The following is a 24,051-nucleotide window of genomic DNA, read 5'->3' as shown; positions in this document are numbered from 1 at the left end:
AAAAATATAATTTTTTTTCTAAACAAAAATTTACTTTTTTTCCAAATGTAATCACCATTTACCAATTTTTAAAAGAAGTGCAGAAGGCCTATGAAATGGACATGATGGACTACGAAATGGGTCAATGGGCCTTAGCTAAAAATCCCATTTTTCGACTTTTGATTTCATATAACAGGGATTTTCTGGTATGTATTTAAAAACACACACACACACATATATATATATATATATATATATATATATATATATATATATATATATATATTATATATATATATATATATATATATATAAAAGTGAATATGCGGCTGTTATGTATCTAATATTAGGTGTAGAACCTTTCAAAACTACGTAGTTTTAAATAAAAATAATCATCTTTATAATCGTTTTCATCAGTTTTTAAAAATATCCACCAAAACAATTGAATTCTTAAATCAAAGTACTCAATCACATACTTTTTTCACAGTAAAAAATCATGAATTGTGTTTCGACCACACAAAGTAATCAAACATTTTCTAAAGTTAATATAACTTGCATAAACCGTTTTATCCTAATCATGAGAAACACATCCCAAAGCATTTATTGATGAACTGATCACGAAGCTCATTTTCTTTTTTAATTCCACCACTATTGCGAACACATCGATCATATGTTTTAGTGTTGCCGTTTTTGTTTTAGGGTTCTTTGTGCAGCGAAAAAATACATATGCGCCGTTTTAGGATAGAAATTAGTGTAAACATGTTAACTAATTTATATATGTTTTAATTAAAACTGCGTAGTTTTGAGAGTTCTATATATAAGGATAGATATCTAATAGCCACATATTCCCTAAGCCCTATATATAAATAAGTGAATATGCGGCTGTTATGTATCTAATATTAGGTGTAGAACATTTCAAAACTACATAGTTTTAAATAAAAATAATCATCTTTATAATCGTTTTCATCAGTTTTTAAAAATGATCCACCAAAACAATTGAATTCTTAAATCAAAGTACTCAATCACATACTTTTTTCACAGTAAAAAATCATGAATTGTGTTTCGACCACACAAAGTAATCAAACATTTTCTAAATTTAATATAACTTGCATAAACCGTTTTATCCTAATCATGAGAAACACATCCCAAAGCATTTATTGATGAACTGATCACGAAGCTCATTTTCTTTTTTAATTCCACCACTATTGCGAACACATCGATCATATGTTTTAGTGTTGCCGTTTTTGTTTTAGGGTTCTTTGTGCAGCGAAAAAATACATATGCGCCGTTTTAGGATAGAAATTAGTGTAAACATGTTAACTAATTTAGATATGTTTTAATTAAAACTACGTAGTTTTGAGAGTTCTATATATAATGATAGATACCTAATAGCCACATATTCCCTAAGCCCATATATATATATATATATATATATATATATATATATATATATATATATATATATATATATATATATATATATATATACTAATCATAGGAAATATTACTATAATTAAATGTGAAATATATTAATTACAAAGAATATTTTCTATAATTAATTAATTTCACATTTTATTATGGTAATATTCCCAATTATGGTAATATTCCCATAATTAATAGTTTACTTAATGTTTCTTATGTGTTCTTTTAGGGTACATGTTAGAAAATCATTTCCTAGCATAGCAAATTCCTCATATTGAAAAAAAAAAAACAAGTATAATGGGTCGAATGTATTAAGTTTCTTTTTTTTATATTCGTATAGATTGTAAATTGTATAGATTTGACAATTAAACACTAAAAAATAGCAAAAATCCATCTTTCCAAATATTTTCTGTGAAAATAAGTGTTTATCCATATTTGAAGTGTCTAAAATAGGTTTCTAGCAACATATTAATTTTGAAATTCAAACATGAATAATTTCATTGATAAATTATATTATTTTTGTAGGTCGTACCTTTACTTGTTTCCAATATTTTCGTAGGCGGATTTTGGTAATTTCGCAAGCCATGCATGTGAAATTATATGTTTGTCGTATTTACACAAATTATCTGTTTGTGGTATTTGCACAAGTCATTTTTGGATATTTCACAGGTGTGACCTACGAAAAATACCATAAACCATTTTTCCTTGTTAATGTTACTTTTCTTTATTTTGTTTTACAATACCATAATAACAAGAGTTTTGGTGGACAAGTGAACCAAGTAGGAACTATAGTTTACGTCCATAAAGTCTTAGATTATTTTTCAGAACAACGTTAAACAATATTTTAGGCCACATGTTTACGATATATGCTTGATGTAACACCGACATCATGGTACATGTTATTTACTCATGGATTTATGATATACGAGGTCCTTCCTGATGAAGATTTAATCATCAACGTGTGTTCTAATTATTCAAGGGTTGCTTATAGGTAAAATGGAAACATTCTTATAAACAAAACCTTACTTGAGAGAGCAAAGAATAAATGATGATATATTTATTACCTTGTTTTCTTATACTACAAGTGATTTCGGGGACATACTATTCTTAAATACTATTCTTAAGGGATATGTACTTTTAACACTTTTAAATTTGAATATTCGAGATGTTAAATAGATACATATATGTTTTTTGAACCCAATGAATTAGTTGTGAAAAGGTTATAGACCTAGAAATCACACTTAAAAGTATAACAAATATGACTTTAAGATTCCAATGTATAGTCGGGACAATAAAAAGTGTAATTACAGGAAAAAAAAAAGATTTAGTTGATCTAAAATGAAGAAGCCACTTTGAAATGGCATGTTGCTTGGTTGTAATATTTGATGTTTGCAACTTCCAATGCTTGTGGCTATAGAAATTAGGCTTTATAGCATCAAATTAGTAGTTATTGATTCTAAAATGTAGACAAGAATAAAGAAAAACATAAAATAGAAAATAAGCTAAAAATATTAAGGACTAAATGTATACAAACTGAAAATTATATTACCTTATTAACTTAATTTTTTTTTTTTGGCTTAACCGGGGCAGTCAGTTATAAAGAACGAATGTATACAAAAAACAAATTAAATAGTTAATTATGAAAAAAATCGATAACTAAATACATACAAAATAAAAAATATATATTTTATTCTATTAAGTCATTATACTTATTTATATTAATAAAAACAAGAAATTAACTTATCAGGGTAACTATCTATTCATTTTGTTCCTATTTAAGTAATTTTTTTATTTTTTTACACATCTAGGTAACAAACTTATTAGAAGTGTTCACATATGATCACTATGACCAGTTGTATAAAAAAAATTACCCAAATGTAAACAAAACGAAAAAAATAATTATCATGATAAGTCAATTTCCCTTCTTTTTTATTTTACATTTTAATTTTGATTTGATATAAAATTTAACATAAATGGTAATATTTTTAGAACCACGCCAATGTGGTAAATATATTTTTAAAATAGACTACGTTGGTATAAAAAATTAAATAAATAAAAACTCCTGATTTAACCGATAAAAACACATATCGTCATTTCATAATTTTATTATTTAAGATATTAAATATAAAAATTAAAATTTACTATGTACACGTGCAAAAATTGGGAATACGTGTGTGCATACCAACTCGACAATAAATATGACAGTCACCATCCACATCACATCAGCTGTTCACATCTATAGTTGTGTCAGACAGAACACTCGAGATTTGTATATTTGCAAAGTATGTTCAATTTGTTATAGAAAAAAAAAACAAGTCAAGACCGGAGCAAACTTCCTTGAAAATATTTTAAAATGATATTTACCAAAATATTATGGTTTTAAAAATATTTATCATTTGGGTTAAATTTTATACTTAATCAAAATTAGGAGATAAAATAAAAAAAAAATTGACTTATTAGTAATTACTTTTTCGTTTTGTTCATATTTGAATAACTTTTTTTTTGTATAAATATATGTAACGAATTTGTTGAAAGTGTTAGATATTACCATTATAACATGTTGTAACTTTTATATTCTTTCAAAAAATTCATTACATATATATATATATATATATATATATATATATATATATATATATGCAAAAAATAATAAATTATCAAAATATAAACAAACTAAAAAATAATTATCCTAATAAATTCATTATCCTTCTAAGAAAAAAAAAAGTTAAAAAGAATTTTAATTTACATAATTCGACCGGATACAATGGAGGAAAAGGGTTTTGCCTGCTAATGTTACAGGTATCCGATCCATGCTATAGATTGCATCATTACAACTTACAAGACCCCCAGATACACACTAGTAGTATTCTTCCGACACACGCAAATCCAAGTCCTTGGATTGAAATTTGGGTTATCCCTGATCAAATTCCCTTAATCGACATTTTTTCCGCTGGGAAACTTTGCTTATTCTTACTTAATTCCTGGTAAGAAAACCTATATTCTTTTCACATGCCTTTTCGTTTTCAAGGCCGTTGATCTTGATTTGTTGTGTTATTTCAATTTGGCGAGCCTAGATCTGTAAGTATCGTTGATTGCCGGTGTTTCTGTTATGTCGGATTTGATAGAATTGAGGGCATCTGTTATTTATCTTTGGTGACATGAAAGAGGTGGGGAGATCTGTCCATTCGATAGACGTGGTAAAGAAAAAAAGCTCTTCTGGATGCTTGATTATCAAAAAGAAGGTAGCAGATGGTGTTGGCGGAGTTCAAGGGTTTAGCGATTCGTCATCAAGGAAGCTATATTACTCGGCAAAAGAGAAAAAAAGGCCAAGAGCGATTAGGAGTGATTCCGAGTCCAGTGATGAGTTCACAGAGCCTTACCGCCAAAAACTTGATAATTTTCACAATGGTTCATCTTTTAGTAATAGGGGTTTTATGGGAAATAGAGAATCAGAGATTGAGAAAAGGGTAAATAATGGGATAAATATGCATGAGTTTGATGAGTATAATGGATTCCTTGAGAGGATGAATAGGAAGGATCTTAACGATCATAGACATGGGTTGAAGTTACATTGGCAAAGTGGGGATCTAAAGAATTCTGCAAGTGGTAGTAGTAGGTTAATCGATGATAAGAGAAGGGAATTCCTTCATGATAAAAGGAATGCCATTTTGGGTGGAAATAGTAGTAGGCCTATTCATGGCATCAAAAGTGGATACAAGATGGAGGACGATAAATCCCATTTACCCCTTCATTATAGAGAAGTTTCTGATGAACCTATCAGGTTGCAAGGGAAAAATGGTGTTCTAAAGGTGATGGTAAAAAAACATAAGCAGATGAGTGTTCCACATCAAAGTTATAATCATCATCCAGAAGTTGAAGAGTGGAAAGAATCTAGGCCAGTAGTTTACAAAAAGAAACAACAGAACATATCCCATAAAAGCCATGATCATTGGGAAGGTTCTAATAGGAAAAAAGCAGCTATGGAGTCATCTTCATTGCACTCTGCTTCAAGGCATCCCGAGAAACCAGTTTCATTCAAGAATCAAGTGAAACGTGAAGTTGATTTGGATTTGGAAAAACCAGTTTTAGATGATAGTGATACATCATTACCAATAAAACCATCTGCTGAAAAAATGGTTAAAATTGAAAAAAGAATAACCCCACAAACCAAAAAAGTTACTCCAGTTAAAGGGAAGGAAAGCAAGGTTAAACGTGGAAGTGGCACTGAAAAGCAATTATTGAGAGAGAAGATTAGAAGTATGCTTCTTGGTGCTGGTTGGACTATTGATTATAGACCAAGAAGGAACAGAGACTACCTTGATGCTGTCTACATCAATCCAACAGGAACTGCTTATTGGTCTATAATCAAAGCTTATGAGGCACTTCAAAAAGAAGAACAGAAAGATCACTCACAAGTTGGTGGAGAATTTACTCCTTTACCCGTTGAAACACTTAGTAAACTAACCAGGCAAACCCGTAAGAAAATTGAAAGAGAAATGAAAAAGAAGAAAAGAGATGAAGGCAACAACAATGGTGATGCTGATGATTCAAATGATAATTATTACGTGGAAACAGCCAAACAAGAGAAGGCTGCTGCAAAGAGAAGTGTTGGACTTGGGCGTGAATATGATTCTCAAATTCCACAGGGGCAAAAAAGTCGAAAACTCGGAAGGTGTGTTTTGTTGGTTAGAAGTGAAGGGAAAAGCTCTGAAAATGATAGGTTTGTTTCCTATTCAGGGAAACGAAGCATTCTTTCATGGTTGATTGATTCTGGAACAGTGGAAATGAGTGAGAAAGTTGAATATATGAACAGAAGAAAGACACGAGTAATGCAAGAAGGGTGGATCACAAAAGATGGAATCCATTGTGGCTGTTGTAGTAAAATTTTATCGGTTTTGAAGTTTGAGCTTCATGCAGGAAGCAAACTCAAGCAGCCATATCTGAATATTTTTGGACAATCTGGAAAATCTTTGATGCAGTGTCAGATTGATGCATGGAATAAACAAGGAGAGTTGGAAAGAAAGGGTTTTTATGCTGTAGATGTTGATGGTGATGATCCTAATGATGACACATGTGGCTTATGTGGCGATGGTGGTGATTTGATTTGTTGTGATGGTTGTCCATCCACCTTTCACCAGAGCTGTTTAGGCATAAAGGTATTAATATTAGTTGTGATTTTATTGCTTTATACCCATGGATATATTATTTGTATGTGTATTATGAATTCATTGTTATGAATCATGTGATTTCAGATGCTTCCTCAAGGTGATTGGCATTGTCCAAATTGCTCGTGTAAATACTGTGAAACTGAAGCTGGTGTTAGAACTGAAAGTCAACTTCTTGCATGCTGCCTTTGTGAGAAAAAATGTAATGTTTGCTATTTGTTTGTGATCTGATCATATGCTTGTTTCATTAATCATTGTGATTTTAATGTTTATTGGTTGGACTAAATTTAAAACATGTTGCTGTTGCAGATCATGAATCATGCAGCCTGGAGATGAATGAGAAGCCTGTTGATCTCACTGATCCAAACCTGTCATTTTGTGGCCAGAAGTGTCTAGAGGTACTAAAAGTTCTCTTTCCTATTCTGAGTTAATGGATTTTAATCTCATATGCATATAGAAAATCATGCAGCTGTTGTTATTTCTGTTTCTTTCTTAAGCATATTAGCATTAGTATTCTAGTATTTTACATATTAGCTCTAAAGGGAAAAATTAAAGGCATCATCATCATCATTAGTTTTCACTTGCTTTAAGCTTGATGTGCAGTATGTGTGCAAAGAGATCATGATTTATATTCTCTCCTTTTCTCATTTCACCATTACCCTGCATTCCTATCTCTTTATCTTTTAGATTGTTATATGTTTAGAGATTTGTGCCTTCGTGCATGTATATAAGCATATAGAGAGAAGAGAACTCATTGAAAAATATTTATTTTAATGACTAGGCCTTTGGTAATATTTTAGGGATATGGTAACTCTGGGGAGTGTCGATTAGAAATATGGAAGACCAAAATAGGAAGATTGTTAAACAAGAAGTTTGAGGGAATGATTACATTCTACACTAAACTTCTAGAGTAACACTCATGTATTTTAGAATGCAAGAGATTACACACAAATATAGAATTTTGTGATTTAATGTGAAGATTCAAAGTCATCTACATTGCTCAAAGTTTGAGTAACCATAATTGCAAGAGTAATCTATAGGAGTGTATTGCAACATATGTTTTTTATCAATTTAATATTTGAAAATAACTAGTTTGATTTTAGATATGTAAAAGTTAAAACCTCTTTTCTTGGAACATAGTGAGTAAAGTCAGTAAAAGTTGCACATAACTGTACACATGTTACAATATTTATAACAATGAAAATGCGCAAGAAGTATCTAAAGTTGCAATTTCCTTGGGACATAAAGAGAGAGAGAGAGAGAGAGAGAGAGAGAGAGAGAGAAACTATCTTTTTGTTGTGTTATTTGTTTATGACATTCTCTCTTCTAATTTGGTGGTGTAAATTGTAATTAATATTGATTTTGCAGGTATACAGCCAGCTGCAGAAGCTTCTTGGGGCGAAACATGAAGTGGGTTCTGGATTCTCATGGTCTCTTATTCGTCGATCAGATCTTCCACCAGATGCTTCATCCATGGAGTTATCACAAAGAGTGGAATGCAATTCCAAGCTAGCTGTTGCTCTTTCAGTCATTGATGAGTGCTTTGTTCCTGTTCTTGACAGGAGAAGTGGAATCAACTTAATTCATAATGTTGTTTACAATTGTGGGTAAGTTCCAACATAATACCCTCTTACTTTCTTTAATCTTTACCCATTAACTTCATGTCTGAATTTCCTAATTCTTTATAAAAAAATTTTGTAGATCAAACTTTAACAGGTTAAACTACAGTGGCTTCTTTACAGCTATATTGGAGAGGGGTGATGAAATGATTTGTGCTGCATCCATCAGGTAGGCTTCTGTTGCTTTACTTAATTTTTAATAAAATTTGTCAATTTCTTACCTTAATTTCAAATTTTAATAAAAGGATCCATGGGACCCAGCTAGCAGAGATGCCATTTATTGGGACCCGCCATATGTATAGACGCCAAGGGATGTGTCGGAGGTTGTTATCTGCTATTGAATCGGTAAGAAAAAGTAGAACCTTTTTATTTGCTTCTGGTGTGGTGCGTGTAAATTACTTGTATACCCTTTTCTTTTCAGGTACTCTCATCCCTCCATATTGAGAAATTGATTATTCCCGCCATTGCTGAACACATGCATACATGGACTGATGTTTTTGGTTTTAAGCCTCTTGAGGAAACACACAGACAAGAAATGAGGTCCATCAACATGTTGGTGTTTCCTGGAACAGATATGTTGCAGAAACCGCTAATTCCAGAGAAAGGTTCATCGTTACATAAGATAAGATTGGAATTGGAATTGGAAAGCAACATTCCGAAGGCTGACAAATCGGAATCAAGTTCTCCCGATGTTAAAGAGTCGAGACAAAGAATTGCTCCATCGGATTCCGGTTCTCAAGATGCTAGCGATGCAACTCTTTCCATCAGTTCTGTTAAAGTTGATATTCGGTTTCCAATTCCTGAAAGAAAACCAAATGTTATTAGTGATTCCGATGTTCAGCTTGATGGTGATGATACGGTTATGCAGAATGGTGAAGAGAGTACTGAAAATTTTGCTATTTCTGTTGCCATTCCGATGAAAAAAGGTGTGCGGGGTGGCAATGAGACTACAAACGGAATTGCTGATGCCGATTCCAAGGTAGAAGGATTTGCTCTGCAGAATGGGAGTGTGACGTCTATCACCAAAACAGGCGGTGTCAATTCCGTTAACCCATGTGAAGTCATGGGAAAAGAATCAGTTTCTGTATCTATGGATTCCGATTCCAGCAAAGAACTAACTGATGTGCAGGATGACGGAATCGATGATGCTATTCCAATTGACGCGATATCCTTAAACGTTTCTCTTGAACCCAAACCACAATTGTCTGGAATGGAATCACTTCCATCTGTTCCCAATTCAGCTGCAAATATAGCAGAATTGATTCAATTTTCAACAGGAAAGGAGAAATGAAAATCCAGATTAAAGTTTTTGATTATGTTATATATAACCTATTGATGTGAAGATGATGGAAAGAATAGGAACCAAAATCTTTCCAAATCACATGAAAAGTAATTCCATTCGTGAGTTGCTACAGAGCCTGGAATGGAATGTATAAACACAAGATGCTGCTGATGAGGTTTGAGTTTGTAATTGGTTTTGTGGGTCGACTCGAGTTGACTCATTCACTGTTGTTGTATCAAGAAAAGTTAATAAACGATTAGGTTGATTGGGTTTTTGAGGACAACATATTTATCAGAGTAATTTTTTTTTCCAATTCTATTTGATATGTAACAAAATTTATAACTACAACTATCTTCAACGGGAATGTTGGTGTTGCCAATACAATTTACTTATTTGTATATTAAGGGCTGTCGTATTTGACTTTTCAGATTTATTTTCCTTAGTCACGCCATTATTTTCTATATTGGATTTATGTTGGTTTATAAAATTGAATACATAATAAAATGATATATTTGTAATCATGCGCAAGAAACCATTATTCTTTAACCACTACATATATTGTTATATTCCATCATATTCATACATTTACCCATAATACACAAAGCCTAAAATTTGAGACCTAGAAATCTATTGGTCAAAAAAAGAGAGAACTTAAAGCAATCTCATGACACCAAGTCTAATGAACCTCATCTATGACATAAACTCAATATATGATAAATTTTAATCCATGTTGTGGCTTCACAAAACTAAAATCTTCATACTTGAAGCCTTATAGTTTCAAGAGCCACATCATGGCATGACTCCAAATCTATGGTGATATCTTTGAAACCACCAACCAGTCTCGCTACCAACATGGGGAAGGTAAATCACAGAGTATGAGTATGAGTATGAGCATGCATGCATGCATATGTCAACCTTAGACCTCATTTATGGATTTTTCACATTCTTACATCAATCATTAATGCATCAATATTCTTCTTCAAATAATTTTGGTTTTTTAAGACATTGACACTCTGGGAAGGGGTTTAAATATAACGAGTTTTTTCTTGTGATTTTCTTGATATTGGGTATCGCAACACCCTTGTGGTCACTTTCGGCTAGCATTACTTGCATCTCCTTCTTGAACTCATCCCAACTGCCAAAAAAACAATTTTGGTATTGCATTTACTTGAAGATAAAGATTCATCAATCATAAGCTTATATGTTTTTATTCATACAGCATTTTATGGATTACCTTATGGTTGTATTGTGGAGCAAAACAACAAGCTTGCGCTTATCTGGCATGATGGTTTTTGCATGCCCATAATGAAATTTCCTATGACCCATCAAAAAATGTGGGAAATTTCCACCTTGTGTTGTTACAAAAACTTCACTAAAAAAGCACACAATGTAGTCCAAAGCAGCCATCCTTGAAGAATAATTCTACATCCAGAAACTACACAAGTTAAACTAAGTTTAAGGGGTTACATGGCTTAATGTATTAAGACACTAACCTTAAATGAAGCAAGCTCTTCTGGGGTACTAAGTAACTCCTTTGTGTGTAAGAGGGGAAACATTTTCCTCAAAGGAGCTACATTTTTATCAGCTTCATATATTTTTCCTGATGCCAAATAAATTGGAGTTGTGTTTGCAAATCCCATACCCCTTAGCATCATCCCTACCTATGCTTTAAAGAAATTAATCCTCAAACATGAAGCAAAATTCAAGAAATTATAAAATTCATGAGTTCTTGAAACTAACCTCTAAAGGTGTCATTGGACACCTTCCATTGATTCGATTACGAACAGGATCTATAATATAATCTTTACGTTTAAATTTATCCCCCCAATCTTTTTGGCGTATTTTATCCATTTCAAGTTGTTCAGATTTCCCTCCATCATATACACAACATGAAAAGGCAACCATGTCCTAAATCACATGCAATCAATAAGTATCTATTACATGATTCATTAGGACAAATGGATAACAATAGTGTATCATACCTCTTCAAACCGAAGGTGGATAGAAACGTAATTTCCACCTGAATTTGAACTATCAACAGTCATTCTGTTGACTAGCATCTTGGCAACTGTGATGATGGAGTTAGAGAATCTCAATGCTTCATAATTAGCAACACATCTAAGATATTGAATATGAGGAGGGAGATTTGGAGACAATCTATTTGCAAAAGGAGCTATTCGAACAATCCTGAATTGAATTTTTCACAGGATTAAAAATAAAGAAATACCCAAATTTTAAAATAATATTAAGAACCAACCTCTGTTCTTTGAGGACAGGATAAACTTGTTTTAAGTAGTAATTGGCAGATGCCCAAGCTGGGACCCGAAAGTTTGGTATATTGCTTATACTAAAATTGTAATTTTCCATTAATTCATTTGGGAGCTCACGAACTACATTAACATATTCTTTAAGGGTGGCTATGAAATGGTCTTCATCATATATGTCTGCAAACTCACTGTGAAGAACAAAAGAGTATAAAAAGAACAATAAGTTCAAGCAACAAAAAGCCAAAAACAACTCCTTATTGCATTTCAAGATTAATGGATGTTCATTAAGTAATAGGATTTGCCTGCTATCCCTCCAAACATTATGAAAATTAAAAAGAGGAATGAGGAGTGTAGCATTCAAAAGACCTGCAACTGCCACTGCATTACATATCTGCCATTTAAAGATTTCATTGTTATGTTAACATATTTAGAGGATAAAATAAGTAAGCTAATGAATAATGGATGTTCATTAGTCTTACAGATGAACGCTGTTGATTTAGACCACCATTTGCCTCCACAACCAAGTATTGATCAGGTATGCCAGTTTCTGTGATAAAAGATTTTCATTAGTTTATAGGTACACATAAAGAAGATGGCAAAATACATAATCATTAGAAGAGACTACCACTGAATTGAAGTAGAAGTACAAATACCAAGATATTGATGAGATGTTGTAGGGCAAGGTTTCTGCTCTGTCAACTTCATTTTTTGTCTCCATACATCTGACAACTAAGTCAACAAGATACAAATTTTCCATCAGCTTCAAGCATATAATGTAATGTAGCCGACAATTAATTACTGTATTCGGTGAATCAATGGACAATACTGAGATCTATCTTGGATAAAGATGAGAAACCAATAGAAATTAAGATGTGAAAGCCTCCTCTTCGAGATTTAGATATTACAGAACTGTAGCAGTAAAGGTTGGGGATAAAAGGATTTAAAATTGGGAATAATAATGGTATAATAAACCATATAATACCTGGATTCCAGAAGAAGTGTCAGATTGAATGTCAGTCAGGAGATTCTGGAAGATCTCATGACTACGATAAATGGAGCCAGGCAAAGGATTGGGGAATAGCATTGCCGACAAGGGGCCGACGAACGTGATCACAGCCGATAAGAACAATAACGGGAGTAGAAGCAAGTAGCCAAAGATTCGTCGCCGGAAAAATTTTCCGTTTAAAAGATGTGGACGCCGTCGACGAGAGTTGTAAGAGCGACCTCGCCGGCGAGAAGTGGAATGAGTAGTAGGAGGAGACGGCGGTGAGCTCAAAGATTTGCCACTGCTGCTGCTGCTGTAGTAATTGGGAGTGGCATCCATTGCATATTATTTTTTGGATTCAAGGCGTAGTGACGTTTGGGGAAAAAGTGAGATCTTCTCTCCTGTCTTTTTCTGTACATCCCATTTTTAAGGAGTAATTCGTCTGAACCCTTAAATTCATACGAATTCGATTATTTTGTATAGTTTTCAAAGTGTTTAGTTTTTTTTAGAACGATAACTAATAATTACTTTTTAACTGCTCTTAATTTATACTTACTGTATTGGGATCTTCTAAAAGACCTTATTGGTCATCTTCAAATGTTTTTTGTTTTGTTCTTTGTTTTTTATTCATTTTTGTGTATTTGATTTATTTAGAAACTCAGTTTTTTATTAATTTTGATAACAAATTTATTGAATTAAATATACTTTTATAATTATAAATTTATCCATTTTCTATTGTTAAATCAAGTGTAAATGGATTTGAACAATTCCTAAATTTCATATTCTATAATGTAAATTATGTAGTAATTAATCAAATAATAGTATATATCCAAGTGGTTATGTACCTTCCGGACAATAAACAAACATGTAAATTATAAGAAATTTCATAATATTGTATTTTTTACTGGCTTTAAATGAACAGTTACTTCTTTCACTTGATTTAGATTCTTGATTATTCATATAGAGTTGTTATAAAATAAAATCTTGATAAATTGAAAAAATTATTCAAGGAAACCTTAAATTTTTGAAATTTGTTGGAAATTTGGTTATATGTCAATTTAGGCTTCTTTTTGTGTTGTCGTGTTTGTTGATTTAACTATGTAGGGTTCATTTGAAGTTCATCTCTTTACAAGAATGTTAATGTTCACATCCAAGTGGAAACAATCACAACCGATAAACATTCTAAATGATTTTTTTACTTACATTAATCAAACAGATACTTTAAGCGATGTGTTCTCATAGATGTCACATCGGTTGTCACTATAGAGACCTTCTAACGATCTATAGAAGAATCCTAGCGGCTCTATGAAGAATTTTGTTACATTTTCAATGAAGCATCACTCTTTCAACATTTGTTCTCTATATTTCTTTCTCTTATTTTCAATATAGATACGTGTCACAACAATAAAGCATAAAGATATGTTAGTGACCATAAAAGATGAAAACATAAATAAATATAATTATAAACATAAATGAACAAATATAATCCTATTTCAATAAAGGAAAAGTGCAAAAAAGTCCTTTTATATTGACCTCATAATCGATTTAGTCATTATATATATATATATATATATATATATATATATATATATATATATATATATATATATATATATAAAGTATACAATTGAGAAACCAAAGGTTTTAAAACCAAAGTCTTAAAAAGGGAGCCAAAATTTTGACCATTGATTAAATTTAAATTAATTTAGATGGATGTGATTAAAAACTCATGGTAATCCTTATGAATGAATTTGGACCAATCAAAACCATATGCATAATACACATCACACTATAAAATTGGACTCTTTTAAACCCTTATTCACATATGTCTCATCTCTCTATACAAAGTAGGTTTCTATCTCTCCAAAATCACCGACCCTTCCTCTGTAATCAATATTCCATGTAGTCATCCTTATTTTCACCACCAACCTCATGGCCGGCTACTCACCCCGCCGTCTCAACCATTAGACCAAAGCCACAAACGCTGATTCACTACCAATCCATGCATCTATACTCATATTAATTTCGCCAAAGCCACAGACCAACGCACCAACATCTTTCTCTCTTCTTCTCTTTATGCCTCCCTAAAAACTAGCACTACCACGCACACACAGATGCACTACATAATAAATATGGTTTGGATATTATATATGATGATAAATCAGTAATTTTTTGTAAATATGTTTGGATTAAATCCAAGATTTGAAGGCAGTGGTGTGATTAGATCTAGTTAAGAATCAAAACCATGAACCGACAAAGCAATTTCAAATGTAATTTTAATCAATTTCTGGGGATTTAATGTTAGAAATTGGGGTATAGTAAGGCTTGAAATTCTGAGAATTGTGTAAAACACTTTCAGATTAAAGTATTTGGGTGGTACTCCCAATATTCTTTAATCGGATAAGACTCAGAGAGACAAGAATTTAGAATGCTTTGATGATGATTTCGTCTGTACCAGAAAATGAGACCAAAAAACCGAATTTATGATCTTTGTCTGAAAACTGTCATAAACTGTAAAAACTAACATAAAACGGAAGTTTGGATAAGGGTCAAACAATGGTCAATTTTTTGAAAATACGATGTTCTGATGCATTTTTTATATAGCAACATACCCTATATATAAAAAAAAAAAAAAAAAAAAAAAAAAAAAAAAAAAAAAAAAAATTGCGCTGACTTGGCAACTCGACCCCAGCCAGGGGCTCTGCCCCTTAGACCCCGCCAGGGGCTACCGCCCCTTGGACCCCGCTCCCAGAGGCGCTGCCCCCGAACCCCCCTAAATGACAGTGTACTTTGAAAACTTGATCAAACTTAAACAAGTGTATACTTCACACCTTCCTTACTTGTTTAATATTTATCAAGATCACCTTTTGTCAACAAAATAATCCCATTACACTTAAATAATATTGATGACAACAAATCACCAACATTTAATCAGTTATTTTTTAGGTTGATTGATGAAAACTTGATTATATACCTTCGTCATTTGGGTTATTTAATGTAAATTTAGTTAAATATTTTTGTTACTGATATTAATATAAATAGATGCATTGGTGATTGATTATGGTTTTTTGTTGGTGTTTTCAGGGATTGTGCTCTACATGTAGATTTGAGTTTGTATAGGCTTTTCATCTCTTTTAAATCACAGAAGATGAAAGAAACGGAAAGAAGCACGATTATGAATGCAATAAAGGGATATTATTTTCTGAATCAGATGAATAATTTCACGATGGTAGTACATCCAATCTGTTGCTATTTTGCTCTTACTTTCTTTGTAGTCACCTACAACACTTTATGTTGCTTTCTATTTGTTTCTTATTATGTTCTTTTAGGCTATTGAAAATATGCGTATATGAATATGATGTTTTTGTGGCACTGTGGCATGGAGGATATCTTTTTTTATTTTGTTTGTATCGAGAAGAAATGTTGTGGTTTGAACGTTGTATGGGTTGTATTTGGTTTTTCCTTAGTTTCCCTCTTGAATAGATTATTAGTAGCGTTGCACTTTGTTTTTAGTAATAACGTGTAAATATTAGTATGCACTTTGTTTCTATAAGGAAATTAAATCGATTATTAACGTGTGTGAATGTGTTACGCTTTGTTTTTAGTATGCAACATTTTTTATTTGAACAATTTAAGTGTATACGGAGAACTTTAACTAAAGTACACAATAATAACTTATAGGTAAAATTACGATTGTGGGCCATAAGAAAGTAAAAACTATAAATATTGGTCCATTTGATTAATAAATCCAAAATTTTGAAATATATAATTTCAAATTACCAACATCTTTATTAAATTCAAGTTTTAAATAAAATTATCTAGATTTTGAAAAAATAAAAAAAAGTATATGAAACATTTCTTTTATAAAAGTAATTAAATACTAACAATTAACTAAATTCAAAATATAAGTATGTTGTAATTAATTTTTGGAAGAGTTTCATATATGCCTTTCTTAAACATTAAAATATCATATTTACCCAACTTAATTTTTAAATTTCATATTTACCCTTCATAAAATTTTTAAATATCATATTTATCCTTCATAAAATTTCAAAATATCATATATGTCCTTTTTAAATATCAAAATATCATATATGTCTTTCTTAAATATCAAAATATCGTATATATACTTTTTAAATATAAAAATATCAATAATAATATCTAAAATATCTTCTATTTACAATATGATAAAATCAACAATAACAAAAACTAAATAATCAAAATATACATTTAATAGAGAGGGTTGAAGATGAATCTTTTTGTTTGTCAAGAAGGCGACATTTCAACAATTTAGAAGTTCACATTCCATTATCGTAGATGTAAGGATAATATCGTTACGTTTTTTAATAATTATAATAATTCTAAGGTATAAAAAGTTATTATAAAATATTAAAAACATTATAAAAAATGATTTGGGCAAATATGATATTTTGAAGGTTTATGAAGGGTAAATATGATATTGAGAAATTAAGCTAGACAAATATGATATTTTGAAGTTTAAGAGGGGTATATATGAAATACTCCCTTAATTTGTAGTTTAATTTATTTCTTTTATACATATGATTAATATGATAAGTTATGTGTTTGGCACAAAAAGGAAAGAAATTTGATTTGTGATCTTCGTGATTAACAAGACATGCAAAAGTCTAAAATTGTTTTTGTGAGGATAAAACTATTATTTATAATGAAAATCACCAGGGAACATTTGGTTATTATTTATAATGAAAATCACCTGGGAACATTTGGTTAATAACAGTAGACAATGTATCTAATTGATTAAGTATGATATCAAAAAATAAATCTACCAATAGAAAAGTCAAAAGGTGATAAAAATAATATATGGCCGAGCTTTAAAAATGTCATGGTACAAATATATTTGGTTTTTGTTTAAGAAGTTAAGAAGTCGGTTACATTTGGAACAAAATGATGAAGTGTAAAAAAATATCAATGGATGCTTACGAGACAAGCTTTCAAGTACTATATGGTTAACTCTTCGTTTTTATTAATGTATTGGAACTTCGAAAAGTAATTGTCTGAAAAAGCATGATTTAGAAGTAATAATCACTTTCTAACCTACTAACAACACCTTATATATATATATATATATATATATATATATATATATATATATATATATATATATATATATATATATATATATATATATATATATATATATATATATGAGCTGTTTCTTATAATTAATAGCAATTGTTTATTATTTATTATATTTTTATCATTTAATGTATATTTGTATAACAATTAAACAAGGGCGGAATACAGACATTTTAATCGGATGAGCCGAAACCGGTATTCAATATTTTTTTATTTAGACGTAGACTATGTAATATAATTTACTACTAGTAAACAAAATAATAAATTATAATCACAATCTATAACTATATTTCGATAAAGAAGTAAACTAATTATTTCAACTTTAGTAAAATTTATTTTTCAAAATTAGTAATTATATATTATTGTCAATTAGCATAACAAACATTAAATAACATTAAAAATAGTACAGCCTAGGTCTTTCGAGAAAAAAACTCATGATAGCCTATCTAGTTCTATTAAAAGTAGTACATCCTAGCTAATTATATAAAAATGGTGCATAAAACGTCACTTTTGAGGAAGAAAAATGTAAAGAAAGAGATAACAGAAGATATTATTGATCCGCTTCAGTAGAAAGCAACGACAATTGAGGTAGTGAGGCCAGAAAGCAACGACAACGAAGGTAGTGAGGCCTCACCGAGATGTAATGTAGCGTACGATGGAGAAAGCCCTCCGGCGGTGGACTGCAGAGGTCGATTTCGGAGTTGTTGGTCGCTTGAACGGATGAGGGGGGAGACATGGATCAACAGAGGCGGACAAAAGAGAGCTAGGAGTGAGCATTCCGGCGGCGGTGATATATCCTAGTTGGAAGTCTGGCGGTAGCTATGTTTTCCATGTGAGAAATCGTGTTTATTTATTTATTTATTTTTTCGGCACAGAGACGAATTTTATTCTATATCTTCTGAAGTTCAGTATGAATAGACTGGATATCAATATAGTTTTTTTTTCCTAATTTGTTAGAATTTTAAATTTACTCAAATTCGTTTTGATGTTTTCAAATTTAGTTAAATGTGTTAATTATTTATTTACCTTTCGTTTGTTGGATTGTTATGAGATTATCAAATATCAAATCTTATTGTCTTTCTGGTTTAGAGTTATTTATTTAAAATTGCATATAATATATCATGAACATAGGGGCCAAATGGTTGGTCAACAAATAAAACCAAGTTTTTATATATAACATTAGTATTAAGGAGGTTAAAAATCAGAGGGGCTGACCCTATAGAGGATTCTGTTTGCCTCTGCAATTAAATCATAAGAACTGAATTAATATATTTTTAAAATTGCTATTAAAATGGTCTCCTAATATATTTGTTATTTCAAAAAAAAAATGGTGTCCTAACATATCAAAATAAACATTTAAAAAATCTTTGTGCATCTTATTCGTGATAAACGGACCTCAAATTCACGATACTATTTTTTTTCTCACAATATTGATAAAATGGTTGCTAAAGTTTTATTAAAATCGTGAATGGATTATGAGTAACGACCTAGAACGTTTTTTGTACAGATTCCTAAGTTTATTTTTTTAATATATCAATTTTTTTTCTTGATTTCTATAACTAAATATGATAAACAGAGAAAATATATTATATGACATTTAATGTAATAAATGTTATATCACACTTCGAGATGTATGTAAACATTCTTTTACATATAAACATATGTATTATTTTAATTAACATATTTATACATAAATTACTAAAATATTTAAATCATATTTTTTCCATTTTAAATATTTTATTTTTTTGTAATTAATATATATATTAAAGAACTCAATCTTATGAATAGTAAACTTGCCATTTTTTTGGCAACTTTGCTCCTCATTCTTTGGTCATTTTAACACTTTTGGTCATTGCAATCAATAATTTTACACTTTTTAGGAACCTTTTAATATTTAAAGTTTGGTCACAAAACTTTAATGGTTTGACAACTTTGATCCCTTTTCGAAAAAGTTGTTAATTCCTACTCCTTTAATTCTTTAGCCATTTTGACACTTTTAATCATTGCAGTCAAAACTTTTATATTTTTTCATAAAAACATGAAAAAAATGGTTCGTGGCAAAGCCCGGGCTTTTTATCGTTGCACTTTCTACGTCTGTCATATTTAGAGAATATTTGGGATTTCATTCTGAAGTTTAAAAGGACTTTTATTTAAAAGGACTTATTGACTTATGAATATGGGAAAAATAGTTTTTAAAAAAGTGTTTGGATTTGATTTTTAGTGGCAAAAGTCAATAAGTCAATAAATTAAAAAGTGTTTGGCTAACTTATTGACTTTTGCTTGTTTTTTATTCTAATAAGTCATAAGTCATTTCAAGAAGTCACAAATTGTAACTTCTTCAAAACTCCTTTTCAAAAAAGTCATTTTAAAAGTCCTTATTAATTATCCAAACACTTTTTTAGCTTATTAGCTTTTCAAAAAGTCAATAAGTTAAAAAGAAGTTTTTTGATGAAATCCCAAACACCCCCTTATCGATTCGTAAACAACGTTGAAAGCTTCTGGACCCTGTGTAGCGGGGGTAATCTTTCTAGTTTATTATTTAATCACTGGTATATTTAAGAGAACAAAAGTGAAATTTTATTATACACAAAATATAAACTTTTCGATGACAAGTGAATTCTTATAATAGCTAAAGTAAAATAATAATAATAATAATAATAATAATAATAATAATAATAATAAATAATTTTTGTTATTTTTTCAATATGATAATACTTTAATAGTATTTCAAAACCTAATATGTTTTAAATTTATAAAATAGATATCAATATATTTTCTCCAGTTAATAACTGAATGTTCGTAATTTTTAAAAAGTAGCAAAATATGGCCCTTTACATTCATCGACAATTTAAATATAAACTAATCACAATAAAATTTTATACCAAAACAACGTATTTTGATTTTAAAATTTGTTATGTACAAATACAATATAAATTTTGATTAGAAAACCATAATTTTTTGATACTAGATACAAATTATTCATACTTGAAGTCTCAAACAATATTGACCTTATTAATTTTCTTTTGAATTTTTTTTATTTATTTGTGGGTTTCATTAGAAATTTTTTACTTTCATTAGATTTTACCAAATTTTTAGTTTACTTTTATTTTGTACTATTCAATTATTATTAATGATCTCTCTCTCATATTTTTATTTTTAACCTAAAATAACTATTCATTTGTATATTAACAAATAAATATTCAAATGGCAAAATGGTAATAACCCAAAACAGTAATATACTTATATTTTTAAATCAAAACAGACAAAATACATCTATTATTAATCCAAAAAGAATAAATATATTTAAAAACAACAAAATAGATAAAACTTTATATTTAAATCAAACAAAACTTTTACTTTAACTTTAACAAAAAAAACAGTTCACCAAAACGAACTAAATGCCTAAGGAATCTTCATTGACGTCGCTCGTGTATTTCGTATTATAAATATAACTAGATTATGATCCGCGTTAAACGCGGGAGAACGTATAAAAAGTCATATAAAATTATAAAAAGTCGACACGATAAAAAAATTGATAAAGTAACCTAAAAAAAATTAATATCATTAAACAAAATAAAACATGAATTGACGATTAAAATATATTTCTACTTGGCACAGTCACTATCTCAAAATTTGAATGAAATGAAAATACTTCTTGAGAAACAATGTGCCGGAACAACATACTTAATCGTATTTCCTTTAAAAAAAATTAAGGAGATTGTTTCGATAATCTCAGCATTCATGTGAATCAGCATTCTAATTCCTAACATCGATTTTAACTCATTGATTATGTATGAAAACCCAAATACCCCACAAACGATCTCTACCTATAGAAAAATATCCCAATTTTCTATCAAACTTGGTAAGTCTCGATGCATTCGAGTTGAGATCATTAATAATAGAAGGTGCATATATCACTAATTAATCTTCTAAATGTACATCGAATTGCAATATGTCATTGTTAGACAATAAGATGTAAACCACATATGATGAATGAATGATCTTGTGCATCATTACTTTTATTGCTTGAAGTGTACTCCATTATTGATTTGATAAATTGAAGTGATTTGATAAGTTGAAATGACAATTAGTAAGTAAAACATCATGTAATAGTTGTCTTTCAATGTGTATCAAGTAAAAAAATTGATATTGTATACATAAAAAGAATAAAATCACTAACCTTGTGTATTTCTCGGTATCTTGATTCTGATATTAGAGAGCTTTGATGTTCACAGTGAATAACAGTAATCGTTAAGGAAGTCATATACAATATATACAACAGAAGTTTAAAGACAATTTTGGAAATTATTACCCATATATTATAGATGTCAACAAAATCGTTTATATACTTAATTTCAAAGGATGTATAAATAGATTATATATTATTTACTATTAAATCAACCTAAAAGTATAATAAGATTATACCAAAATATTTTAAAATCATATCAAAATTAATTCAATTCTTATAACATAATATTTACAAAAATCATAATCATCTCTAATATATAAAAATGACATTTTCGTAATTAGTATCAAATCTAAAGATAATTAACCTCGTTTTTGTTAAAATTAATTAAAATTATAATTTAATATACATCTAAAAAATTATACCAAAAATATTTAACATCATACCAAAATTAATAAAGATTTTATAATATTTTCATTAAAATAAAAAAATGATATCATACCATATTTAAATAGAATCTTAACATATCTTTCAAATTATAATTAAATAATATCGATAAAATAAAAGTTATATCATTTAAAAATTCGTTTTTTTAAATGTTAATAAAACTAGATTATGACCCGCGTTAAACGCGGGAGAACGTATAAAAAGTCATATAAAGTTATAAAAAGTCGACACGATAAAAAAAATGATAAAGTAACCTAAAAAAATTAATATCATTAAACAAAATAAAACATGAATTGACGATTAAAATATATTTCTACTTGGCACAGTCACTATCTCAAAATTTGAATGAAATAAAAATACTTCTTGAGAAACAATGTGCCGGAACAACATACTTAATCGTATTTCCTTTAAAAAAAATTAAGGAGATTGTTTCAATAATCTCAGCATTCATGTGAATCAGCATTCTAATTCCTAACATCGATTTTAACTCATTGATTATGTATGAAAACCCAAATACCCCACAAACGATCTCTACCTATAGAAAAATATCTCAATTTTCTATCAAACTTGGTAAGTCTCGATGCATTCGAGTTGAGATCATTAATAATAGAAGGTGCATATATCACTAATTAATCTTCTAAATGTACATCGAATTGCAATATGTCATTGTTAGACAATAACAACTCCTTTATCAAACAGAGCTTGAAATGCATTGATGAGATTTTTTTATTGTTGTCTGTATTTTAGTGCCCTGTAGGTGATAACCAATGTTGTTTTATTGAAAAATAAAATAAAATATAGCATTATTTTAATTTAGTAAAATCACACCTGCTGGTCCATTAAAATCATGTCCAAGCTTCTCACCATGTTTGTGTTCTTTTTGTAAGTCTGCTTCCAACCCATGACTACTTGAATATGGATATTCTATGATTCCTTCGAGGCATCTATGTAGCAAGACTATTTAAGACGACTTCATTGACACTGTTATGTGCCATTTCGCCTTCTGTAAAGAGAAACACAAAACTATTAGAGATAATTATGAGACTAAGCAAAAACAAATACTATTTAAATAAAATCTGAGGTAAGTTGTTTTCTTAATAACTATTTGATAAGCAGATAAAATACAACTTTTATGGTCGTGAGATTCTATTGCTGTCATGACACGGTGTAAAACAATAAATTCCAATATTCCATTATTAAAATTAGAAAAGAAACAAAAAGAATAATTATTCAAAGTAAAATAAAAAACCTCAGACTTTGGTTGCTAAGTTTGCATGCAAAAGTATCCAAGTGAATAACCCATGTTGTTAACAATATATATTTTTTAATTTATTTGAATTTATGCAGTGGGCAATGAACGGATTCACCGAGAACATTTACAAATAGTTAGTTAACATATATAAGAGGTACAAACAAAGAGAAAACACAACACATACACATGTTAATTTGAATTTCCATGATGTAGATTAGCTATTTTTGCTTGATCTATATTAGGTTTGAGAGATTATAAAATTCATAGATGGATCTCATAACATAACAAATGATTATACGAATTCCAAATGTTTATAGAAATCTTAATATATT

General features: G+C 29.7%; 2 protein-coding genes across 3 annotated transcripts; one reads left to right on the top strand and one right to left on the bottom strand.

The window, feature by feature from the left end:
• Nucleotides 1-4,159: 4,159 nt before the first annotated feature.
• Nucleotides 4,160-9,867, top strand: LOC145054764 (uncharacterized). Of its 2 annotated transcripts, XM_079003019.1 has the most exons (8): nucleotides 4,160-4,385; nucleotides 4,476-6,557; nucleotides 6,654-6,768; nucleotides 6,876-6,964; nucleotides 7,935-8,173; nucleotides 8,268-8,354; nucleotides 8,431-8,530; nucleotides 8,607-9,867. In XM_079003019.1, the coding sequence occupies exons 2-8, from the start codon at nucleotides 4,560-4,562 to the stop codon at nucleotides 9,474-9,476; spliced, it is 3,498 nt and encodes a 1,165-aa protein (XP_078859145.1). In that variant the 5' UTR covers nucleotides 4,160-4,385; nucleotides 4,476-4,559; the 3' UTR covers nucleotides 9,477-9,867. The 2 variants fall into 2 exon arrangements, with proteins under 2 accessions (XP_078859145.1, XP_078859144.1); XM_079003018.1 differs by having other exon boundaries at nucleotides 4,160-6,557.
• Nucleotides 9,868-10,373: 506 nt separating this feature from the next.
• On the bottom strand, nucleotides 10,374-13,156 carry LOC145054766 (O-fucosyltransferase 10-like). Its single transcript, XM_079003020.1, has 10 exons — nucleotides 12,717-13,156; nucleotides 12,388-12,463; nucleotides 12,214-12,281; nucleotides 12,037-12,125; nucleotides 11,725-11,922; nucleotides 11,450-11,654; nucleotides 11,208-11,375; nucleotides 10,961-11,128; nucleotides 10,702-10,889; nucleotides 10,374-10,602 (listed from the first exon to the last, which is right to left on the bottom strand). The coding sequence occupies exons 1-10, from the start codon at nucleotides 13,056-13,058 to the stop codon at nucleotides 10,434-10,436; spliced, it is 1,671 nt and encodes a 556-aa protein (XP_078859146.1). The 5' UTR covers nucleotides 13,059-13,156; the 3' UTR covers nucleotides 10,374-10,433.
• Between the last annotated feature and the right edge of the window lie 10,895 nt (nucleotides 13,157-24,051).

Source organism: Lactuca serriola, chromosome 5, assembly GCF_051521515.1.
Source record: "Lactuca serriola cultivar US96UC23 chromosome 5, Lser_US96UC23_V15, whole genome shotgun sequence".
NCBI lineage: Eukaryota > Viridiplantae > Streptophyta > Magnoliopsida > Asterales > Asteraceae > Lactuca > Lactuca serriola.
Note: the sequence above shows the minus strand (reverse complement) of the source record. Positions and strands in the feature narration are given on the sequence as shown.